The sequence below is a fragment of the Podarcis tiliguerta genome (assembly GCF_965153285.1).
Source record: "Podarcis tiliguerta genome assembly, chromosome: 7".
NCBI lineage: Eukaryota > Metazoa > Chordata > Lepidosauria > Squamata > Lacertidae > Podarcis > Podarcis tiliguerta.
This window is the reverse complement of record NC_139540.1, coordinates 66,688,713-66,713,414: the sequence shown is the minus strand read 5'-3', so window position 1 is coordinate 66,713,414 and position 24,702 is coordinate 66,688,713. Positions and strand designations below refer to the sequence as shown.

At 43.2% G+C, this 24,702-nt stretch overlaps 1 protein-coding gene across 7 annotated transcripts; it reads right to left on the bottom strand.

Moving 5' to 3' along the window:
* Nucleotides 1–2,217: 2,217 nt before the first annotated feature.
* On the bottom strand, nucleotides 2,218–14,924 carry LOC310681574 (N-acetyllactosaminide beta-1,6-N-acetylglucosaminyl-transferase-like). 7 transcript variants are annotated; one of them, XM_083449561.1, is made up of 5 exons: nucleotides 12,398–14,924; nucleotides 10,457–10,773; nucleotides 7,536–8,820; nucleotides 5,686–5,772; nucleotides 2,218–3,906 (listed from the first exon to the last, which is right to left on the bottom strand). In XM_083449561.1, the coding sequence occupies exons 3-5, from the start codon at nucleotides 8,479–8,481 to the stop codon at nucleotides 3,716–3,718; spliced, it is 1,224 nt and encodes a 407-aa protein (XP_083305687.1). In that variant the 5' UTR covers nucleotides 8,482–8,820; nucleotides 10,457–10,773; nucleotides 12,398–14,924; the 3' UTR covers nucleotides 2,218–3,715. The 7 variants fall into 7 exon arrangements, with proteins under 7 accessions (XP_083305687.1, XP_083305689.1, XP_083305692.1 ...); XM_083449563.1 differs by having other exon boundaries at nucleotides 10,632–10,773; XM_083449566.1 differs by lacking the exon at nucleotides 5,686–5,772 and having other exon boundaries at nucleotides 10,632–10,773.
* Between the last annotated feature and the right edge of the window lie 9,778 nt (nucleotides 14,925–24,702).

The window sequence follows — 24,702 nt, the reverse complement described above, 5'->3', positions numbered from 1 at the left end:
CAGGGAGCGCGCAGGCAGAGGGAGAACGTGAGGCAGGAGTGGCCACACCCTCGTCAGGGAACGAGGAAACGGTCATCCGGAAAGTAAAACGCGCGCGCGCGCCAAGTTCAAATGTACAGGAGGGCGGCAAGGTGGGCAGCCCGGGTAAGGAGCCAGGTCCTAAAGCCCGCCGAAGAGAGGGGGAGGAGTCAGAGGGGTCTAGCTCCGCGTCGGAAGAGTCCAGGAGGAATGAGACCCCGGGGGGTAGTAAGACCCAGAGGAAGAGAGAAAGAAGGAAGAGGTGGAGTAAGATTAGAGTCTTGAACTGGTGCACGGGGGGTGGAGATCCAGACAGAGCTTCGCCGGTCTAAAGTCCAGACGTAGGGCTGGGACGCTGAGACTTGTAAATGGAGACTATTCTTCAATAAAGACTTTGATACTGTACTATCGGCTAGCGTTGGTCCTTGGTGAGCTGGGACCCGGAGCCAGCCCTGACAAATATGAATTCAAATACAAATGGAAAAGCTGACTTCCCACCCACCCCAGATGCCCCCTCTATTTTCCTCCCTCCTCTTGTTGTTGTTTAGTCGTTTAGTCGTGTCCGACTCTTCGTGACCCCATGGACCAGAGCACGCCAGGCACTCCTGTCTTCCACTGCCTCCTGCAGTTTGGTCAAACTCAAGCTGGTAGCTTCGAGAACACTGTCCAACCATCTCGTCCTCTTCTCCTTGTGCCCTCCATCTTTCCCAACATCAGGGTATTTTCCAGGGAGTCTTCTCTTCTCATGAGGTGGCCAAAGTCTTGGAGCCTCAGCTTCAGGATCTGTCCTTCCAGTGAGCACTCAGGGCTGATTTCCTTCAGAATGGATAGGTTTGATCTTCTCGCAGTCCATGGGACTCTCAAGAGTCTCCTCCAGCACCATAATTCAAGAGCATCAATTCTTCGGCGATCAGCCTTCGTTATGGTCCAGCTCTCACTAGAATAGCTTTTCCAACCATCATTTCTAAATATATTCATCCCTTCTCCCTACACATCCCCTGTTCAGTTGCCAATTTCTGCTAAGAGGATTCTGTTGTGCAAACCTTTTGTTTGGGCTGTTGGAGCGGAAGGCACCTAGAGTTGCACCATAGCATGATGTGCATAAATCAGCATATTTACAGCCCAGAGAGAAGCATAACCACCTTTTTATTCATCACGCCAAGCTGTGGTCAAAGTAAGGGTGGGGAATCTCTGACATTACAGCTGCTGTTCAGCTACAACTCCCATCATCATTGGCCATACTGGTGATAAGTGATGGGCTGATTGACAAGTCAGTAAACATAACATCAAACCAGCTCACTCAGGTTTTACGTGTTAGATTTGCACCCACTTATTCCAAAGAATGAAAGAGAAGTGCCATATATCTTTGCTGAAAATAAACCACATGTCAACATTAGCGGGAACATGCCTCATTTAATTCAGTCAACTTTTCCACCTTCTGTTGAGTTCATGGTTAGGTTTGTAGTGGTTGTTTTGTTGCTTATTCAGTGATGGATTATGAAACAACAAGCACAAGAGTTTAATAAAATTTGGGCTTTGTGTTCAGTAGATGTTTGTATTCTGTGTTGTTGTTGTTTTCTCTTTAAAGGAAAAACAGGCGTCTCAACATTGGTAGATTTTGTAGTACAGAAAGTTTGCACAACCTATGAACAAAGATAGAATCATAGAATAGAATCATAGAATCATAGAGTTGGAAGAGACCACAAGGGCCATCGAGTCCAACCCCCTGCCAAGCAGGAAACACCATCAGAGCACTCCTGACATATGGTTGTCAAGCCTCTGCTTAAAGACCTCCAAAGAAGGAGACTCCACCACACTCCTTGGCAGCAAATTCCACTGTCAAACAGCTCTTACTGTCAGGAAGTTCTTCCTAATGTTTAGGTGGAATCTTCTTTGTTGTAGTTTGGATCCATTGCACCCTCCTCTATGTGACATCCTTTTATATAGATGATGTATTACAAACCTTTTTAATTTTTGGCATAGACATACTGTTTTTATCACCTAGGATACTAACTCATCCTGTGTTTTATTCCTTTATAGGAGCTCAGCATTACACCTAACTTTGCAGTTGTCTTTCTCCGGCAGACCAATCCAAACTTGATTGCTGTTAAGGGCACAGCTGCAGATCTGGTTGAAAAGCTGGTACCCTTAATACAAATCCTGATACCCTCAATACAGTTCTAAAGTAAAGGGAAACGATTCAGTTTCTTTTAGTTTTATTTTAAGAAAACAAACTATTTATTTACTATTGAATTTTACCAAAAAAATTACAATGAATATCTGCAAATCTGTTTGTTTTTCTAAGAAAAAATACTCTTCCACTTTAAAGTACAACACTTAACAGACCAAAACTGAAACATAGGCAACATGTTTAACAGCAAGGGCCTACATGGAAATGAGTCACGAAACGGAGGGCTGCGTTAAATGTCCATAATTCATTGACATACCAGTTCAAGCTCATATTTAGCAGACCCATTTTCATGCTTACGGTAGATGCCAAGAAAGAACTGGCGGACATTTCTGCACGGATGAAACCTTTCTGTATAAAAATTCCAGTCTCCATTTAAAAAATAAATAAATGGTAAAACAGGGAAAGAAGAAAATGCCGCTTTTTTCATTTTTCTACTCTGGACTTTTAGCAAATATTACAGGGATAGTCAACATGGTGCCCACTAGCTATTCTGCAGTGCAGCTCGTATCAGCCCTAGCTAGCATGTCCAACGTTCAGCGATGATGGAAATTTTAGGGCAACAACATCTGAACGGCAGCTCGTTGGCTACCCCTGACATACGGCCATCACCTTTTCGAACCATCTGAGGTGAATGAAGATTTAGATGGTGCACAGAAATAATAATAATAATAATAATTAAGATGGTGCACAGAAATATGGAAATGATTTGCCATTAATCAGCATAAGCAGTCCCTCTGAAAAAACTGGTTCAGTTGCACCTGAAAAACCATCTCTTTTTTTAAAAAAAAAAATCTTATGTGCAAAGATCTTCTCTTTGTTTTCAAGAGAAATTGGGTTTTTTGGGGGGGTTTTTTGCTCTTTTGCGACGATTTTGAGCTCCCACATTACCTGTGGGGGCGCGTGAGGCTCCCATTATAAAAAAGGGAAAGGGATACTCATGTACATTATAAAAAAAGGGGGGAGGATACTCATGGAGTTTTTTCTTTCCGTGGGAGATAACAGAGGAATCCTGGTAGCCCGTATATCTGAATATCGGGCCTTGATCTCACTTCAGAAACAGGTACAATATTTGTGCGCAGACACAAGTCCTCCAGAAATAACAAGGCCCCTTAGTAAATCTTTTATCGATATGTACTCAGTTTTAATCCAGTCGTCTAGACTACCACTTAGTGAAACCTGACTTGCAACAATGATCAAAGTCTAATTCAACCAGCTTGAAATTCACTGTCTTTCTTCCTGTTGGTCAAAACGACTTCCCAAAATATTAACAAATGATACCTGAGTTCTTTGGTGGGTGGGAGAAATGGATAGTAACTCTGTTCCAAAACAGGATGCAAAATCCTAAAAATAATCAAATAGCAAAAAATATCAACCAATATATCGATTGCCCCGAATTTTGACAGTGCTATGATGTTCAAGATTGGAACATGCATGGCTTCAAGCTAAACTGGCTCTTCCAGGATGTTGGCTCTGTTCATCGTCTTAAAGTAAACCATATCGGTTCCCCTAAAGGTACCAACTTGGCTCCACAGGTATTTCACTCTCTTTCAGTGCCCTCTCCCGAACGGCCAGTTCCAGGCATTCCACAGTAGGTGGATATGTTTCAAGTTCAACTTTGTTAGCAAACAGTTGTGTACCAGATAGCAGCCACACAAGGTCTCCAGTTCCATAGACACAAATGTCTCTTTTATAGTGACCTGTCAAGAGATAAAAGTACTTTCATCGGAAATAAAGAAGGTCATATAAAGAAGTAATTAGAAAAAAGAATGAAGAGTGCAAAGTCAACTTAATGGGGAAATCGTATTAAATGTGATGTAAATTGTTATTGATTAAAAAATTTGTAAAACTAATAAAAATGATTTGGCATACATTATTTGTACACCATTGGGTTTTTAAAGGTGGAATTGATGTCTGGTGGCTAAAAGAAGCTCAACAATTTTGGGGTCTTCCTAAAAAAACTTTTTGGGAGTCTTGGTTGTGGCAACCCTATAACCCTACAATATGGCAACCCTATATTATGTGGGAATTAAACTCAAGGCGAGTTTTGCAGACAATCCTGAATTGTCTGCACAAGGCACTGCCTGTTAAAGTTTTAAAAAATGAATACCTTAATTTTCGCTCTATAAGACTCACTTTTTCCCTCATAAAAAGTAAGGGAAAATGTGTGTGCGTCTTATGGAGCGAATGCAGGCTGCGCAGCTATCCCAGAAGCCAGAACAGCAAGAGGGATCGCTGCTTTCGCTGCGCAGCGATCCCTCTTGCTGTTCTGGCTTCTGAGATTCAGAATATTTTTTTCTTGTTTTCCTCCTCCAAAAACTAGGTGCGTCTTATGGTCTGATGCGTCTTATAGAGCGAAAAATACAGTAACTTTTACTCAGCGGACTTGCAGTTGCAGACTAAATATATGATGCAGGTAGGTGAATTATGGGTGATTTAAGGGGTTTCCTAAAAATGTTGGCGTCCTCCTAAAAACATCTCAACAGCTTTCGTGGTGTCCTGGTTTTTACTTTTTGAAATATGGTCTTGACTACTCCTTTCAGAAGCAGCGTTTTTCTTCATGAAAATACATCATCAGACCACTTCTACCACAAGGCTTGGCTAATTACTATCTTTATAATATAAGATGCAGCTCACTACCTTCTTTATTTACATTGACTTGTGAGTTCTCCAAGCCACTAAGGTTGTAATTCTCAAGACCCCGACTGTGAAACATTATTCCATGAAAGTCAATGAGAGAAGTATGGCAGCCAAAAAATGAATGCAGAGTAACACTGTACATATATTCCCCCTTTCATGCAGGAATTGTTTGTATGCACCTTAGTGTGCAAATTTGGGTGCAAATTTGGTGTAATCTGCAAGTTCATAACCTTGAACAATCATGCAAAAGGAGCCCCATTCAGCTTTCTCTCTGCATTTAATAATAACAATAATTTATTATTTCTACCCCGCCCATCCGACTGGGTCTCCCTAGCTACTCTGGGCAGATTCCAACAGAAGGTTAAAAATACATTAAAGCATCAGTTATTAAAAGCTTCCCTAAAGAGGGCTGCCTTCAGCTGTATTCTAAATGTCAGATAGTTGTTTATTTCCTTGCCATCTGCTGGGAGGGCGTTCCACAGGGCAGGCGCCACTACCGAGAAGGCCCTCTGCCTGGTTCCCTGTAATTTCACTTCTCACACTGAGGGAACCACCAGAAGGCCCTCAGCTGGAAGTGTGGTCATTCTCCAGATTAATAATACTCAGCTGATGGTTTCTGGAACTGCGCATTGCCCAGGAACGAAACAGGACCGTGTCAGTGCTGGTGTTTCTGAGCCTACGTGCTGCAAGTTCTGAAATGCCACAAGTTTGTTTCCGAACCTCTTTGAAGCCTTCATTAAACTGAAGGGAAAAGAGGACCAGCATAGACAGAGGTCATGGAATAAAAGAAGGGCCCGCTCTCAGTGCTAGACAGCAGAATGCCAAATCTGTGCATTTACCGTAACATTTCCCAACAGTTCCGTTGATCCATTTGATAGCTCTCAAGCCGCCCTCTCGTGTAGCATTTGGCATGGAGCCAGGGACGCCTGTTATTTGGAGAGAGTGCAAAACCAAAAGATGAGCCTTGTGAGGGCACAGCAGTTAATCCTAAAAGTGCCAGATGGTCTATTGAAAACATGGACATTTCGTCATGCTTTGGGAGTTCTTATTTATCTCAGTTTCTCCCAAGGTAATTGGGATTTCATTTGAAATCCTTCCGTTTTGTCTGAATCATCTCGAGGTGAGGGGGAGAGAAACAAACCTGTTTAATAAATATTATAAAAATTATTTCCCTAAATTCCCAGATGTACAAGCAAACCCTCTAAGTGCCCCTATTTTCCAGGGACGGTCCTGGATTTACAGAAGCTGCCCTTATTTACGATTTGATCCCAGAATGTCCCGCTTTTCCTTAGGAAGTTCCTATTTTCATCAAAGAAATGTTGGTGGGTATGGTAGGTAGAGACTATACCGGGTGGTGTCGAAATAGTAAAATTATTATTATGGGTTAGGATGTCCCCGTTTGCATCGGATAAATGTTGGAGGGTATGTACAAGCAGTTTCTGTTTTGTCCTAATGACTTCTCAATCCAGCTGTTAAACGAACAGGAACATCCCAGTAAGAGAATGGCCCGGAAAGAAATAACATCTCTGGCCATCATGCATGTAGGTTTGAGGGATGATGCCCCAAGCCCCTTCCAATTCTTGGCCCCCTTTGCTGTTATATAAGAGGAGTTTACTGAAAGAGTCAGACCAGTTTCTTTGTAAGATAGTGGCCTTAGCTGGCCACTTAAGTGTCTTCATCAACATCCCCAAGGAGTGAGCCAGCTTGCCAGAATGAGAAATAAACGAGGGTGTCCCCTGAGCAAGTGGATGGCCTTGGCTCCCACTCCCTTTGCTGTCCAGAAGGGAGAACAACAGGAGTGTGTAGCATGCAAGCGCTGGTCAAAACAGGCAGAAAAGCAGGAGGCACAAGGTTTTTTGTGGCAGCCATGGAGTGTTGACCAGCTGGAGCCAGGATGTGGTGAAGGCATCTGTGATGGCCTGGGATTCGGACTCGGAGGCTGAACCTGAGGAATCCCAGCCTGCACAGGATTCCCCACCTCCAGAACCAGCTGAGCCAGGGCTGGGGCTTGCGCCTGAAGGGTCCTCACCTGTGCTGGATCCTCAGGTGCAGGCACCAGCTGAGTCTGCTCTGGCTCCTGAGGTGATGGAGGACCCATTGCCTGCAGATGCTCCACTCTCAGCCCCGTCAGAGGAAGCTGAGGTTGCCTCTGGGTCTGGTAACCCTCCAGCCTCTCCTGAGCTGCAGAGGCTTAGGGCAGAGAGACGGAGGGAACTAAGTTCCCACAGGAGGAGTGCTCACCTCCAGGCCAGGAGAGGCAAGTCACCTGAGGACCAGGGCTGCCCCATGCCTCGGGGCAGATAAAAGCCAACCAGCCCCAGTCCCAAGTTGCAGGAGCAACATTGTTGGTATCCAGTTCCTGCCTGCACCCTGTCCTGCCAGAGCTCCTGACCTCACCCGACTCCCTGCCTTGGACCCAGCTTCAGCTTTGACGGACTGCCTCCATACTGCACCCTCAACCTCGGACTAGACTCAGACCCCGCCTCACGGTTAACCCATGGAACCAGCACAGCATCACTTGAAAGGATGCAGGAATATGCAGCTGTCCCATATGGGGATCGAACCTGTAACCTTGGCATGACCAGCACCACACTCTAACCAATTCATCTCCTTGAGAACCTGTGCAACTTTAGATCCGACAACAAACCCCAGCCAACAAAATCAGAACCGGCTGGATGTTGCTATGTACCTGGTATCCTATTGAGTGTTGTCCAGTATTGTTCGTCTGGACTAAAGGTGTCCTGGGACCATTCTAGCAAATCGAGGGCCCGTTCATCGGAGAAAATAAATTCCACAAAGGGCCTTGTTAGGGCAACGTATGAAGAGCCACGGTAAAGAGTCAGATTGTGGGGCACTTCTGATTTCAAATACATGGTGCTTAGCATTCGAATTGGATATTCTCCGTCGTGATCTCCAAGACATGGTTTGAAAGAATATTTGGTCCTCTCGGTATAAGGATCTACAAGGGGAATCCCAGGTGTGATGTTTTTCCCGTTAAACTTTTTCAGCTTCCGGACAATTTCCTTGTTGGTTTTCAAGGGGAAGTCTTGGCCGCAGAGGTTGAGGAGGTACTTCCACTGAACCGTGGACCTCAGGAGGTCCTTCATGCAGTTCAGGTCAGCCTGGAGCCTGGTTATCCCCGTGTAAATGACCACCTCTGCTTTGGACACGAGGAAGGCGTTGGGAAAGCAATCGACCAGCTTCTTCACATCTTGCTGGTACCAGTCAGGTGCCTTCTTATCCACGTGGATGCAGTAAACGTTGTGGGGCATGTAAATGGCTCGGAAGACTCGTTCAAAGGTACCAAATTCTTTGTGGATGGTGATGGCGTATGCTATGGGGAAGCCAGCTTCCTCCGCAGACAAGGTTTTCGTGAGGTAGTGACTGCTGGCGACGTAATCTTTGCAGGAAGACGACTTCCCGAAAGAGGTGTGGAAATGCTTCCCCCAGATAAACGCTCTGTCCTGCTCTGCCAGAGACCTGCAATGATCCCGAAGGAAATCAGCTTCCCGAGACTTCTGCGACTGCCGCCGTTGTTTAGGGAGAAGGGGAAGCTGGTGATCCAGAACAAGCAGAACTGCCAAGCCGCTCAGGGAAAGAACGACAAAGATGCAATGAGCCTTCCAAGAGAGCATTGTCTCTCGGGAAATTAATGCTGCTTCTGTCGCAGCGACCGCCAGTGGAAGGTGCTCCGCTCAGAGTTGTTAATTTGGCAACGTGCTTCTGCTGCCCTGCATCGTTTTGTTTCTGTCCACTGCCCCAAGATGGCAGGGCAGCTTTTGCCTCAGGTGGCTGCTAAGCAAGCGGCTCTACTTGCCTATCCACAGGGATCTGAGCAGAACACACCATTGATCTGAGCAGAGCACACCATCAGCCACAAAGGCTGGAGGGAGAGACTGGAACCCTCCTCAGTTCTTCAGTTCTTCCTCCAAAATTCAGTGGCTGCACCTCACCCGTGAAAGGGCAGTGTGCTCCTGAGTTATGGGACAAAAAGGAACACAAACCAATATGAAGTCTTGAAAATGTTGGAAGAAGATGGGGTGGGTCAGAGAATAGAATGAAGAAGCAATGGGGTTCCTCTGAAGCAAGGGTGTTGGAAGAAAAGCTTCTGGAGCAATTCCTTACTTCATTTTTGGGGGGGTGGGGGACAGAGAGAAAATACTCCTGTGGCAAAAAACAAAAAAGGTAGAATTTGCATGTTAGAACAAAGATTGGTAAAACAAGGATGGGTGCTGTGTCTTAAAATATTTTGGTGCTGCCCTTTAAAGCCCTAAATGGCCTCGGTCCTGTATACCTGAAGGAGCGTCTCCACCCCCATCGTTCAGCCCGGACACTGAGATCCAGCGCCGAGGGCCTTCTGGTGGTTCCCTCACTGCAAGAAGTGAGGTTACAGGGAACCAGGCAGAGGGCCTTCTCGGTAGTGGCGCCCGCCCTGTGGAACGCCCTCCCATCAGATGTCAAGGAAATAAGCAGCTATCCTATTTTTAAAAGACATCTGAAGGCAGCCCTATTTAATGCTGTATTGTTTTTAACACTCGATTGGGAGCCGCCCAGAGTGGCTGGGGAAACTCCTGGCTCAGAAATGGAAACTACAGGAACTTCCAACATTGAAATAACGGAGGAGTAAGATGGTGGAATATGTAGAGTTAGCAAAGCTGACGGGGAAGATCCAGAATCAGCGCGACGAACTGTTTCAAAAGGAATGGAGCAAATTTATATTATATATGAAAGAACATTGTAAACATCTGAAAATGTTTGTAGGTTTGAGTTGAAATGTTTCGTATTGAGAATATAAGGAACTGATTTACATTTAATGAGGGGAAATATAAAAATAAGAGAGAAAGTAAAAAAGTGGTGATAGAAACGCTAAGCAAAAAGTAATTATGTATGGAAGTGAGAAAGAGAGGCAGGGGAGGTCGATGCTCTGTCAGAGCAATGCTTAAACTTATTGAATTATGTGTTGAAACTGTGATTATGATAAAGCTGAAAATGTAATAAAAACTATTATTATTTTAAAAATTGAAAATGATAACTTATCAATGTTCCACATCAATTCTAAGTTCCTTTGGGCTTCAGAAAATAAAATAAAATAATACTCCAGTGAGATGTAGAAAGATACAACACAGGGCAGAGTGGGTCACCTCAGACTGGAGTTGGGGGTGGGTGGGTAATGCCTCTGTTTCTTCCTCCCCAAGCCTTGCCCTCTTCTCAGGGCCACATCTGTCGCTGGGGCATACCCTGCGCTCAACTCCTCCCCCCCCCCCGAGTGAAACGTATGTTTTGAACTGTGATCCTGCTTTTTACTTGCTTTTCACAGAGAAATGGGGAGGAGGGGATACCTCTGCCTTTTTCAGGGCTGCGCAGCTTAATGTGCACAGGGGAAGATTTGCATCCATTGCTCTGCCCTTAATAAATCCATCCACATGGGACCACATATTCACCCCTGTCCTGCAACAGCAGCAGCCACCAAGACCTCACTGGAAGGCTGCACACAAGGAAAGGCAGTTTGGTGGGCTGAAGAAGGTTATCACTGGTCCAGGAGAAGAACTTTTAAAGAAGAGAGGGAAAGGGGGAGCTTGCATTTCAGCAAAACAAAACTGGTTCTCTCACTTGGGTGTCTGCAGGGGTGGGGAACCAGCCCAAGCGTAGCTGGAAAAGGTTTTTGCAGGTTCCAAGGATCCCAAGACTGTGTCCGGGGATGATCCTAGGGGGCAGGCAAAAAAGACATTTCTTACACACAAACAGAGACCTATGTCCTCTCCCCCCACCCCCCACCCAGACTTACTGCTGCAGGGAAACTGGACAGTTCTAGGATGCACACAAACAGCAAGGGATTCTCAAAAGAGACGTTGGAGGCTATTCCCAGCAGGGAAACCGGCTGAAAATCCTTCTCTCAGGCCTGGACTCCTTTCAAGGAGCTGTCTTAGCTGAAGGACACGTTAAATAAGTTGGAATTCTTGTTATTAAATATACCAAGAAAAAAGCACACCAAGAACTCAGGCCAATGTAAGTTTCAATAGTGGGAGTGGTCCCTGCTCGCAAATCAAGAGTCAATAGTAACAAAAACTAATCCATTCAAAAGTATGTATTCTGACAAGGATTGCAAACTCAAATAGAGGTTACCAACTCTAACAGAGATTACAAACTCCAACTCATAAAAATATGTATAACACAATAATTCATTACAGAATTAGAGATAAGAGTTTATGAGTAGAGATTAAGTCATGTTAGTCCAGGTTCATTGTGGAGGTCTTAGTTTCAATCATTGAGCAGAAGTCAGAAGTCAATTATAGATTAGAAACCAGGACAGAGTTCTTGGTGTGCTTTTTTCTTAGTTGTAGGACACACCTTGCCCTGAGGCTTACAATCGAAAAGACATGGTGACACACAAGAGGGAGAAGCAAGCTAAGGCATCATTTCTTATGGGGTGGGAGCATCATATATATGCCGTATTTTTCCGTCTATAACACGCCCCCGTGTATAAGACAGCCCCTATTTGGGGGGGACTCAAAATTAATAAAACTTAAGAAAATGGGGGGAGATTGCCCCCGTGTATATGTCTAGCACCCCTTTAATATTATTTTTTAGTAAAAAAAAACACAACACCACGGAAAAGTCTTATACACGGAAAAGTACGGTATATGCATACTCAAGAGGGTAAGTCGATTACAAAGTGGAATGGGAAATGGAAAGCCAAAAAAAGGGTGGAGGGAAGTCAAGGGATTCAGAGAATCCTAAATGCAAGGTGACTGATATGTTTTAACTGGAATTTATTATGTAAAATTTGTATATATAAATGTGTATGTATATACACATATATATGTGTATGTGTATATATATATATGTGTGTGTGTGTGTGTGTGTGTATATATATATATTACACACACACACACATATATATATATATAGCCCCTTGGGTCAGCTTGCCTGTAGCCATGTTAACATGTAAATTTTCCCCACTGACCCAGGATTTAGAGGAGACAGTCCAGGAGCTGGGAAAAGGAGAAATAGAGAGAGAGAGAGAGAGAGAGAGAGAGAGAGAGAGAGTTAGCCCTGGGGCAATGGGGACAGACCAGCACTGGGCACCAGATAACATAGATTTGGCCAATATTAATGCCATCTTCCCTTGCATGTTGCAACAACGCAAGTGATTATGTTTGCACTTACTGAGCAATTACCTAATTCCTACTTCTTGGACGAAGACATGAAACTGAAAAAGGCCTTGGGCGGGCGGCAGCAGCAGTTGTTTCCTGAATGCTGCAGGTTCAGCACACTCGAATCCTGGATCCGTTTGCAGCAAATAATAAACCATGTGATTTGAGCACCTCGCAGATAACAGGCGTTATCTCGGCAGTGGGGCCCTCCTTGCGGAAGGCCTCCCATCAGATGTCAGGGAGGTAGAGAATTACACACCTTTTAGAAAGGCAGCCCTGTTCCAAGTTTTGAATGTCTGACATTTTATTATTTTTAATCTTTTGCTGCAGGCCACCCAGAGTGGCTGGGTGGTGGAAGAAGAAGAAGAAGAAGAAGAAGAAGAAGTTGTTTACTCACTTGTGCAGGCCTCAGGTTCCGGATTCTCGCTTGAAAGACAATAAACACAGAACCGAACAGGGGAGCAGAAGCCCAAGAATACGAGGGCGGAGTCTTTAGCTGCAGGCTTGCAAGCCAAAGCAGTGCAGAATTGAACCCCTTTCATCTTTCCATTGCTACAAACCAGCACAGCGGTTGGCCCTAGGCACGCTGCAGCTGCAGAAACCCGGTATTGGGAGGGGATAGGCCACGCCAATATTGATCGGGTTTGAGCTGGGGCAAAGGCGCTGAGGACGGGGTTCAAGCAGAAGTGAACAAATCACACCCTTCCCAAGTGTTACAAAAACCAAACACCGCAGCAGTTTGCACGTTAACTTGGCTGAGTCCTGCTTTTTCCCCTGGGGAGCACTGTGCATGATATGCCAACATCTATCATGCATTAATAATCTGTACACGCCGCAGCTTTGAGTCAGACCTTGGTGCTTCAATAATTTAAGCGAGTTTCATTCTGCCTGTTTGTGAACCCCTGGTGATGTTTCCTGATGCTTCTTCGCTGCTATTGATTTTGCCATGCCCGGAATATGTATCTGGGAATTCTCTTAGATGAGCCAGAAACCGGCCGACTTTGAAGAAGTACCTTAAATACCTCCCGGTTTAATTACACAGCAAGAGGAAATGTTTTCTAGAGGAAACGAATGAGGCAAGACTTGGAATAATGAAGATGTTTCGGTCAGCTCGCAAGCAAATGCTTTCTTAGCTTGTTCTCAAAAAAACCCCACAATATTTCTAAAGGTCCGTTTTCCTCACTGTGCAACCAGGACAGAGCTCTCGGATGAATGGAGCTTCCCTCCAGCCACCTCCAAGCATACAAAAAGCTATTTAATACTGCAGATGATAATATTACACAGTTTGAAGTGACTGGAAGCATAAGAACTGACTCCTTTTGGAAGAAATAATTGTCCAGGCCCATAAAAATATTATTCAAAGTTTACTTGCAGAACTCTCCAGAAACAAAACAGGAACATCAAATGATACATCCAATAATGTAATATCTTCTGCTGTCCAGCACAGGCTCAGCACCTTAGAAAATACTAAATAATCCAAACAGACCTTCTCTACATTGCTTGATCCCACACTGCCTGCAAGGGTGACAAGCAAATTAGTCCTAAGACTTTAGAAAACCTGGGTGTTTATTCCCCCCACCCCGAACTAAATGCAAACAGTATTACTTAAACTGGTTATAAATCTAAACATCAAGTTTCTCTTGTTGAAGGTTTGCATTTGAAAGGAAAAAGGAACCCCTGGATAAATAGGGTCAGCAGAAACTCGTTTTGTTTTGGTTTTAAAAGGATATATAAAGCATGTGCATTATAGTATCTCAGAACGATGTGCAGAAAACAAAAAATAAGTATAATAAGTTACTAGGATCCGGGGGGGATTTCCAAAAGTTGGTGCTTTATCCTGGATCTTAAGCAAGGCAATCAAAAATTCGCGGGGAGTGGCATTTTGGTTTTTTAAAAAGCTTTGGGGTTTAAACCATGAGAGCAGCAAGAATGTTGTGTTGTGCTGCTGTCTGCAACAGATTAGGTAAAGGTAAAGGACCTCTGACAGTTAAGTCCAGTCGCGGACGACTTTGGGGTTGCAGCACTCATCTCGCTTTACAGGCCGAGGGAGCCGGTGTTTGTCTGCAGACAGTTTTTCTGGGTCATGTGGCTAGCATGACTAAGCCGCTTCTGGTGCAACGGAATACCAAAACCAGAGCAGCGCACGGAAACGGCGTTTACCTTCCTGCCAGAGCGGTACCTATTTATCTACTTGCACTTTTTGCCGTGCTTTCAAACTGCTAGGTTGGCAGGAGCTGGGACTGAGCAACAGGAGCTCACCCCGTGGTGGGGATTCGAACCGCCGACCTTCTGATCGGCAAGCCCAAGAGGCTCAGTAGTTTAGACCACAGCGCCACCTGCATCCTATCTGCAACAGTTTAATCTGTGTAAAATGTACTAGCATTCACTTTTTGAAATGGGCAACCCTCCTAGAAGATGATCAGTAGATAATATTTAAGAATTTCATGCAGAAAATACTTGGGCTTGTCGAAGCATGTTCTGCCTCATGTTCTTATAGAAGGAAGAGTCCTGAAACAATTCACATATGCTGCAAACATCTGACTACCTGAGTCCTGCTAATGAATCATACTCCATTGTACAAAAGGAGGTCATAAACGAGACAATATGGGGAGGTAGATGTTCCTGGGTGACAGGAAACAGAAGGGCAGTTTGCTTTTTGTGTTTTGTAGTAACTACACTGGTGGCCGAAATTGTGGAAATCTTTTGGAAAAGGTGTATTTCTGAGGTCTGATTGGCTCTCCAAACACTCATGCTCATTGGCTACATTCAAATGAAGGAAAGCTACTGCATCTCAACCTAAGCAAGTTGTGCTTCCCTTTTCTGGTTATTTGGCTATAATTTTTGATAGAATACAGATAACTGAACAAACTTTGCTGCATTACATTCTTCATTAAATTATTTTTCCATTGATATATAATTTTATGGTATTAAAGGTAAAGGTACCCCTGCCCGTACGGGCCAGTCTTGACAGACTCTAGGGTTGTGCGCCCATCTCACTTAAGAGGCCGGGGGCCAGCGCTGTCCGAAGACACTTCCGGGTCACGTGGTCAGCGTGACAAGTTGCATCTGGTGAGCCAGCGCAGCACACGGAACGCCGTTTACCTTCCCGCCGGAGCGGTCCCTATTTATCTACTTGCACCCGGGGGTGCTTTCGAACTGCTAGGTTGGCAGGCGCTGGGACCGAGCAACGGGAGCGCACCCCGCCGCGGGGATTCGAACCGCCGACCATGCGATCGGCAAGTCCTAGGCACTGAGGTTTTACCCACAGCGCCACCCGTGTCCCGTGTTTATGGTATTACTCCCCCAAAAAATGGTATTATGAGCAATCAAACCTCAGAAATACACTTTCCCCAAAAGGTTTCCACAATTTTGGTCATGAGTGTTGGAAGGTAAAATGTTTGAGAGGCCTCACATCAGCCAATGTATTATTGTTTTCGTTCTGTTATTATGGTCTGTATTCTTGTGTTTTTATACCCACCCACTCACCTATGCCGGCTGCCACCTGAAGGCACACCTGTGGACCCATACAGGCTGAAAAAGAAGTCAAAATTATAAATTATAAAACATCTCACTGACTGGGACAATTCTACCTGCTGCACTGAGCGAAGAGAAGCCCATTCCCAGGGAGAGGATCTCATCTGGCACGCAGCTGGCGCTCATGACTTTATGGAATTGTATCATTTTTAAAAAATGGATCTGTTGTCGTTCACTTTATTTATACGCTCCTGTGTTTGATATCATAGTGATTGCAATGCTTGTTGTTATCTCATGCTACTGTGATTATTGCGAGTTGCTTTGAGCTCAATGTTTGTTGTCATTAAAACGGATATTAAATCGGATCTGAATCACAGGAAATTGTGCCGACTCTTGATCCTCATGGCGTTGAATCTGTGTTGCTGGAAGAACCGCAGTCAAAACGTTTCACCTAAAAGTATGCCCCGTGTTCTTTGGCCTTGGGTCCCCAAATGTTGTAGGGCTACCGCCTCCCATCATCCAAAGCCAACAATCAGAGATAACTGCAGTCGTCGTCCAACGGTGGTAGGAGACCTAAGGTTGAAGAACTCTGTCCCAGCCAACACCATCAAATTTAGCAGTGAGTTGTGCATACAAATATAATGGTATACATTTGCTAACCTAACAGCAGGCAAATTAGAAGAGATTACAGCGTAGCAACTGGGGGTTTTTATATGTCAAGCCGCAGCAGTGTTATGTAAAATTGCCACTTGGAAATTAGCAGTTCTTGAACGGCGTTTTGGATGGAACTTTTTGTCATTTTGTGGGGGTTTTAGTACGATGTTAAGGGCAATTGAACTGCTGGGTGCTGTTTTTCAGCTTTATAACAATCATCTGAACTTTTATCTCTGATATGTAATTATTCTACTTGAGCACAAATGGAGGAAATACATTTGCAATTCTGACAAAATCTTTCAGGCCGGGTAGTCTTCCTTTGTCTATGATATGCACTCATACATTCATATGAGACACTTCAAAGCTGCTCTTTATATCATTAGTTAATGTTCTTAATGCAGAAGGTGATTCCATTTTCCACTCCAACAAATGCAGACCTAACATTCAGGATTTGACTTGCATCTGCCTCAAAGCAGCAAGCTTGGCAGCACATTAAAGGGCAGCAAGCCGTCAATTACTTAATAAATTAATATATTTTTTTACTATGAGGAGAGCCCGTCGTGTGGATTTCATGCCTCAGTTGCCAAAATGCCTTTGACTTTGCCCAGTTAAAATCCCGTAACAAAAGTTGGTGAAACAACCACTTCATAACTTTTTCCCAGTCTGTACAGCATGTTCTCTCTTCACACATGCACACACACACACACACAGTGAAAAACATGCTGACCAGCTTCGTTCCTAATGTATTATAGCCTTTTGCTACATGAAAACAATAATGTAAGCTATTTGTAAGCTATTTTGGAAGAGCCGAAATGTACTTTCTCGTTCAGCTTTGGTACAAATGGGTCACGGTGCTCTCACACTTAGCCCTTCTATTTTTCAGCACCGGGTACATTTTCAGAAATGTACACCCCACCCCACAAACACAACACGGCTACCGGAAAACAGCAAAATCTTGCCAATCTTTATTTCGGACGTATCATTAAAAGACATCTCATTATACTCCTTTGTGATACCATTACTGTTAATTTTAAAATATTGATTGATTTTCGGTGTGGCTGTTAGGAATTTCTGATCAGATCTCCACATTTCCAGTATATGGCCTGGTTCTACAATGGAGCTTTCCAGACTTCTGGTGTGGGTGACACACATTGTAGACATGCGTCATTTTGCGACACAGTGATTCAGGTTTACTAGCAAATTGGAGGTTAAGGAACGCAGGGGCTTTTGGGTGGCAAGGCTACCTATTGCAGCTGGCATGCTGATGCGTCACAACACACAATTTGGAAAGCTCTGTTCTACAGCAACCAACCTTTTCTATGATTTTCAATTTTATACATTTCAATAATTTTACAACCATTTTAACATTCTGAAACTCGACTTCCTTCCTCCTCTTTCTGCAGTTTCTTAATTTTTTTAATATATATTTTCTGCATATTCCAAATTAACTTAATTTACTCATTTATTCATCTACTTTAAATATATACTCTTATAAAACTGCAGGTTATTACAATAATTCTGCCGATGCTCTTATTTGTTTACTGTTTATTTGTAAATATTCAATAAACCATTTCCATTCTTTAAAAAAAGTTTGTTATCTTGATTTCTTAGGTGGTGGTCTTGTAGTAAGGTTAAAGCTTACTGGAAAATGATATATAATGAATTGAAAAGATATGTTTAAAATAACGTTTGTTTTTAAAAAAACCAGACAGAATCTTTCCTTTTGGGAATTATAAGGACAGAACTACCTAAACTGTATATAAACTTATTTATGTACGCTACTACAGTGGCAAAAATGTTACTTGCCCCAAAATGGAAAGAAGCAGAAGTCACAGCAAGGGAAGATTGGATACAAATACTTAGGGAATATGCAGAAATTGCAAAACTCACCGGAAAAATAAGAAATCGAGATAACAAACTTTTTATAAAAGAATGGAAATGGTTTATTGAATAAAGGTAAAGATAAAGGTACCCCTGCCCGTACGGGCCAGTCTTGACAGATTCTAGGGTTGTGCGCCCATCTCACTCAAGAGGCCGGGGGCCAGCGCTGTCCGGAGACACTTCCGGGTCACGTGGCCAGCGTGACATCACTGCTCTGGCGAGCCAGAGCCGCACATGGAAATGCCGTTTACCTTCCCGCTAGTAAGCGGTCCCTATTTATCTACTTGCACCCGGGAGTGCTTTCGAACTGCTAGGTTGGCAGGCGCTGGCACCGAACAATGGGAGTGCACCCCTCCGCGGGGATTCGAACCACCGACCTTTCGATCGGCAAGCCCTAGGCGCTGAGGCTTTTACCCACAGCGCCATCCGTGTCCCTGGTTTATTGAATATTTACAGATAAATTGCAACCAGATAAAAATATTGGCAGGATTAGTAACAACTTGCAGTTTCATAAGAGAGAAAGGGAGAGAGAGAGAGTATTAAATGAGCAAATTAAATGAATTTGGATATGCAGAAGATATTTAAAAATAAATTTAAGGATTTGCAGAAAGAGGAGGAGGAAGTCACACTCTGAAATGTTAAAATGATTGTAAAATTAATGAAATGTATAAATTCAAAAAGCATAAATGAAAACTTTAAAAAAGAGAAGTGTGATTGGAACATGTCTGGACTCCAGTTCAGGCGACAGATTTTGATGACTGCTCTTCTGCAGAGCAGTTTTCAAAGGGGGGGGGGAGTGAAACCTATTCCGTAACTTTATATATAACTGTTTCCCCCCCTCTTCAAACTACATAATAGTTTTACCCTCTCTACGTGCTCTTTCTCCAGAGAGAGATAGCACACCTTTTTCACAAATTGCAACTAGTTAGCTACAACAAATGACATCTTTGAAACTGCATTTACGTTCTGAGGTCCTCCTGGGTTTATTCTGGCTTCTCTTGGATTAGAGAGAGCGAGAGCTTTTAAGAGAATAAATGTGGCTGTTCTTGATACCCGTTCTAGCACATTAAGCCGCAAAGCCATTCTTTCTCCCGTGGAGTGTTAGGTCATAATGGTCTGGGATGGCACCTTCCACTTGGTGAGGTTAGAACGAGAAAATGGTTTCTTTCGAGTTTTTCTGTGAACTTTTCTTCTGCCACGGAAAGGAAGGGCTGAAATAATACTATTATATGCCTCCTCTAAAAAGAGAGAGAGAGAAACTTCTTGGTAAAGAGGAGACTGAAAGGAGGTATGATAGCCATCTTCAAATATCTCAAGGGCTGTCAAATAGAAGATGAAACATGCTTGTTTTCTCCTGGTCTGGAGGGTAGGACTCAAACCAATGGCTTTAAGTTACAAGAAAGGAGATTCTGGCTAAATAAGAACAACTTTCTGACAGTAAGAACTGGTTGTTTGACAGTGGAACGATCTCGGCAGATGAAGCTGATGGACTACATGGAAATGGCGGAAATGACCGGCAGAATCCGAGACCAGGGAGAAGAGTCGATGGAAGAAGATTGGAAAAAATTTAAATTATATTTACAGAAATATTGTAAAATTAACGAATGTTAGAAGAATACTGGATTGAAGTTATATGGTTTTAGCAGAAACGTTATTAAGGATTATGCAAAAACTGATTGTAAATGGGCTAAAGTGGAGAGTTTAAAGTAAGACTGTGTTAAGATAAATTATAGATCAAAAAATTGAGAAAGAGGGAAAGGATTTGCTGAACCAGTTAATTTGAATTAGAATACAAAAAAGGGAGGTGCGAGGAAGTCGAGGAAACAAGCAAATGAAAGATAAAGATATGAAATTTGGATGTGTTTTTAAATGTTTTTGTTTTTTCTTGTTGTTTTGTTGTATTGTTTCTTTTTTATTTTTGATGTATTGTTTGTTGAATTTTTGTATTGTTTTTTTTACTTTTTTTCTTTTTGTAACTATAAAACATCTAATAAATATTACTTTTTTTAAAAAAAGACAGTGGAACGGTCTCCCTCAGGAGGTTGTGGACTCTCCTTCCTTGGAGGTTTTTAAACAGAGGTTGGATGGCCGTCTGTCATGGATGCTTTAGCTACAGTATTCTGGATATATTCAGGAAATTCTGAACGTATGGCAACCCTGAATACTCTATGTAATAACATTCAACTGCTTTTGCTGGGTTCTCGTTACTGTTTTTTTAAAAGCCACCTGTTCTAAATCTTTCATCTGATGCCAAGACGAGGCTATTGATTTCGTAACTCTAGTGAATTTTAGTTTATTTTTTTCCTAAACTATTAATGATGTTTTGTTCAGGAGTTATTTTGGGCTTGAGTGGCAAACTGCTGGTAGCATTTTTACAAATCCAACAGGCATGCTGAGCACATTCTGAAGTGAGTTAGATAAGCCAGCTGAAGCACTGAAAACTCTGGTTATATATTTAGCTTCCTGCCAAGCCTGTTAGGAAATTAATAGGTTGGAAGGGTAAATTGCCATGGTCAAGCACGATGACTAATAATCCAATTATTATTTCCTTTCTGGGTAGTTCTGGGTACAGCAACACAGTGAATTATTCTAAAGTTCTATTGAAAAGACAGCAGGTCAGGTCAGAAACAAAAATCTATACCGGTGTCTGTCATGATGAGACATTTAAAGGTTCAACAGGAAGACTATAGCTACTTCCTCTCAGGATTTTTTAAGGGAAGGGCTAGCATTTGCAAATCAAGATGCGGAAAGTTATATATTTTCTTTTTCCCTTCCCTTTTGGGAATACACACACACACACACACACACACACACACACATATTTGTTCTTATTTGCATTAACAATTACCTGTTTAAATCCTAACTGCTATTTTATTCATATGTTTTTCTTATGCTGGTCTGTAACTGTAATAAAGTTTATTCATTCAATGTACTGCAGTCACACTATTAATCAATCAATCAGTAGCTTGAGTTCCACACAGTCACGAAAACAAAATAAAAGAGCCGCAAAAACAAAAACACAAAATAAATAGAAAAAAACAGACAGACCTCAGCAAAACATTCAAAACAGAAGTGTGACACTCAAAACAGAAGCGTGGCATGCAAAATGGAGCACCTTCGGCTTCCAAAAAAAGTTCACAAACCGGAACACTTCTGGGTTTGCAGTGTTTGGGTTCCAAGTTGTTTGAGAACCAAGACGTTTGAAAACCAATGTACCACTGTATTATGTTTTTATATAAGCTGGAAGCTGTCCAGAATGGCTGGGGCAACCTAGTCAGATGGATGGGGTATTATTATTATTATTATCATTATCATTATCATGGAAGAGCACATGCCTACTTTCATCAGAGAAATGTTGGAGGCTATGTGCTATGATGCGCCAATCTGGCATAAACTATGGGTGCTGAATACAAGTAAAAGAAAGTACCTGGAGTACTGTGTCCAGTTCTGGGCACCACAGTTCAAGAAGGACACTGACAAACTGGAACGTGTCCAGAGGAGGGCAACCAAAATGGTCAAAGGCCTGGAAACGATGCCTTATGAGGAACAGCTAAAGGAGCTGGGCATGTTTAGCCTGGAGAAGAGGAGGTTAAGGGGTGATATGATAGCCATGTTCAAATATATAAAAGGATGTCACATAGAGGAGGGAGAAAGGTTGTTTTCTGCTGCTCCAGAGAAGCGGACACGGAGCAATGGATCCAAACTACAAGAAAGAAGATTCCACCTAAACATTAGGAAGAACTTCCTGACAGTAAGAGCTGTTCGACAGTGGAATTTGCTGCCAAGGAGTGTGGTGGAGTCTCCTTCTTTGGAGGTCTTTAAGCAGAGGCTTGACAACCATGTGTCAGGAGTGCTCTGATGGTGTTTCCTGCTTGGCAGGGGGTTGGACTCGATGGCCCTTGTGGTCTCTTCCAACTCTATGATTCTATGATTCTATGAAATGGTCAGTATCCTATGCTATTCTGTTTTGCCTATTTTTGCTAAGGGATGCACTATGTGAATGCATCACCCCCCCCAAAAAAATTAACAATATGAAGTTATAACCTCAGCGCACCTGCGTGTGTTTGTGTGGAAAATGCTCTAACCCTCTAACTCAAGACCATGATGATGGCACCAACGCCACTTTGCCTTTCCTGCGCTAACTCTCACTCAAATGGAAGGGTCATTAGAGGTAATTTGTAGTTAGTGCATTAAATCAGTCATTAATTCCTTTGTGAGGATTTTTTTTCTCCTCTTGATGGCTATGTCTCATTCCAAGAAATAGTCTTCAAAACTCTTCATTCCCATAATTCAATGAATAATTATGCTCTTCACAGGCTTTAATCACGGTCAGACCATTATCTTCCTCCGCCTCTTAACTATTTTTTATAATTTCAATTAATTCTCCACTGTCAGCTGATATGCTTCAAGAGTCTCTTGTGGAAACAGGCAGCATGCATGTCAGGAAACTTGATTAAGACTGTAGCATCATCACAAAGCTCAGTGTTTTTGTTTTGTTTTAAGCTTTTTTCTGTAGTTCTCCAGTCTCTTTCCTAAGGTTGGTTTTCTTTCAGCACTAGGAAAAAATTTCAAATGTCCCTTGTGCAGGAAGTTCTCTAGAATGTGGGCTGATCCTCATCTTTGCATATAAAGGTAAAGGGACCTCTGACCATTGGGTCCAGTCGTGACCAACTCTGGGGTTGCGGCGCTCATCTCGCTTTATTGGCCGAGGGAGCTGGCATACAGCTTCCGGGTCATGTGGCCAGCATGACTAAGCCGCTTCTGGCGAACCAGAGCAGCACATGGAAACGGCGTTTACCTTCCCGCCGGAGCAGTACCTATTCATCTACTTGCACTTTGACGTGCTTTCAAACTGCTAGGTTGGCAGGAGCAGGGACCGAGCAACGGGAGCTCACCCTGTCGCGGGGATTCGAACCGCTAACCTTCTGATCGGCAAGTCCCAGGCTCTGTGGTTTAACCCACGACTCACATTTGTTACATGTGAATCCTTCTTAACAGTGTGAATAATTTCAACAGAACAAAGTAAGTGAGATTAAAGAAGAGGAATGTGATTCTCAGGCTGGAACTTGACATTGTGTCTTGCATGGGGTTGTCATATTTCAAAACTAGGACCAGTTGCTGAGCTTTTTAGGAAAACACTGAAATTGTTGATCTTTTTTTCTAGAAAAAAACCCAAGTCCCAGTTATGTCCTCTCCTCTACACTACAGACACCTGGTAACATTGAATAGAAAGACAATGGCCAGCCCAAGACATTTTAGCACCTGAGGCGAACCACAAAATGGCGTCCCCCTCCCTGGTAACAGAACAAGGACCCTTTATCTTACCCCACCTAATGGAATTGCACTTTGATCGTATCCCTCACCTGCAGAGCTTCACTTCAGTTTTCTTTTTTTAAAAATTTCTCAGCTTATGATATCTGAAGATGGATTAGAAGTCTTCCTCTTCTCCTTTTACGTAAAAATACATCTATCTTGTTCAGTCAGCTCTAAAGTGCATCCGGTCATCATTACCCTTAAATGTCAAACCAACCTTCCTCTACTATTTAGTAATGAGATCTTTACTCAGCTGCTGGTGTGGATTTTTTTAAGCGATACTGTGATCTCAACTGGTAACAGGAATATGAGGGCATCAAATGTTTTCCTAGCAAGTATCGCCTTCAGAAACTTGTGTGCAGCGTTGCTTTCAGGGGGTTTTATGGTAACGCAAACCTGCCCAAAAGAAAACTTCTTTGGTGTGCATGGATGCATACTGGATTGTGGCTAAAGTTTAGCTTCTGGGATCTGGAAATACTTCATTTAGGTCTTAGAATGGGATTCCCTATAGGGTCGGCGGTTCGAATCCCCACGACGGGGTGAGCTCCTGTTGCTCGGTCCCTGCTCCTGCCCACCTACCAGTCCAAAAGCATGTCAAAGTGCAAGTAGATAAATAGGTACCACTCCGGAGGGAAGGTAAATGGCATTTCCGTGCGCTGCTCTGGTTCGCCAGAAGCAGCTTAGTCATGCTGGCCACATGACCCGGAAGCTGTACGCCGGCTCCCTTGGCGAATAAAGCGAGATGAGCGCTGCAACCCCAGAGTCGGCCACGACTGGACCTAATGGCCAGGGGTCCCTTTACCTTTACCTTATAATTCTATAGAGACACATACAGAATCTAGTGCTTTCCAAAGGTTGCTAGACTGTGGCTCCCATAATTCTCTTTAAATCGGCACCAAAAGTGCTTTAACTATATGGAGTGGATTTGCCCTTAGAAAGTGTAACTTAGGCTCTCCAAAATGGAAGAATTTGTACACATTCGTCTTTTACGTGAGTCATGCAGAGCAAACGCCTGGGCATATTTACTCAGAAGCAAATCTCACTACATTCAAAACTATTCACTTCCTTTTTACTGTGCTTAAAGCTGCAGCCTTAAGATACCGAAACTCCTGTGCATTTTGCATTACTAACTGGGGTAATTATTTCTCAATACTAACTGGAGAAATTAAAACCAGTCATCCTCTGGCCCTTTAGATATAGCTGGGAGTCAGTCTCAGCCAGCCATTTAATACCTACCCTAGGAAACATGATCCTTTTTGGCTTTGCTCTTGACCTGCACATTTCTATTTCTGGCTCTTCTCTTAAAACATCCTCCTAGATTAGTCAAAACATATCTTTCCATTCAAAAAGTACTCTGATTTACGGCCTTAAACAAACTGA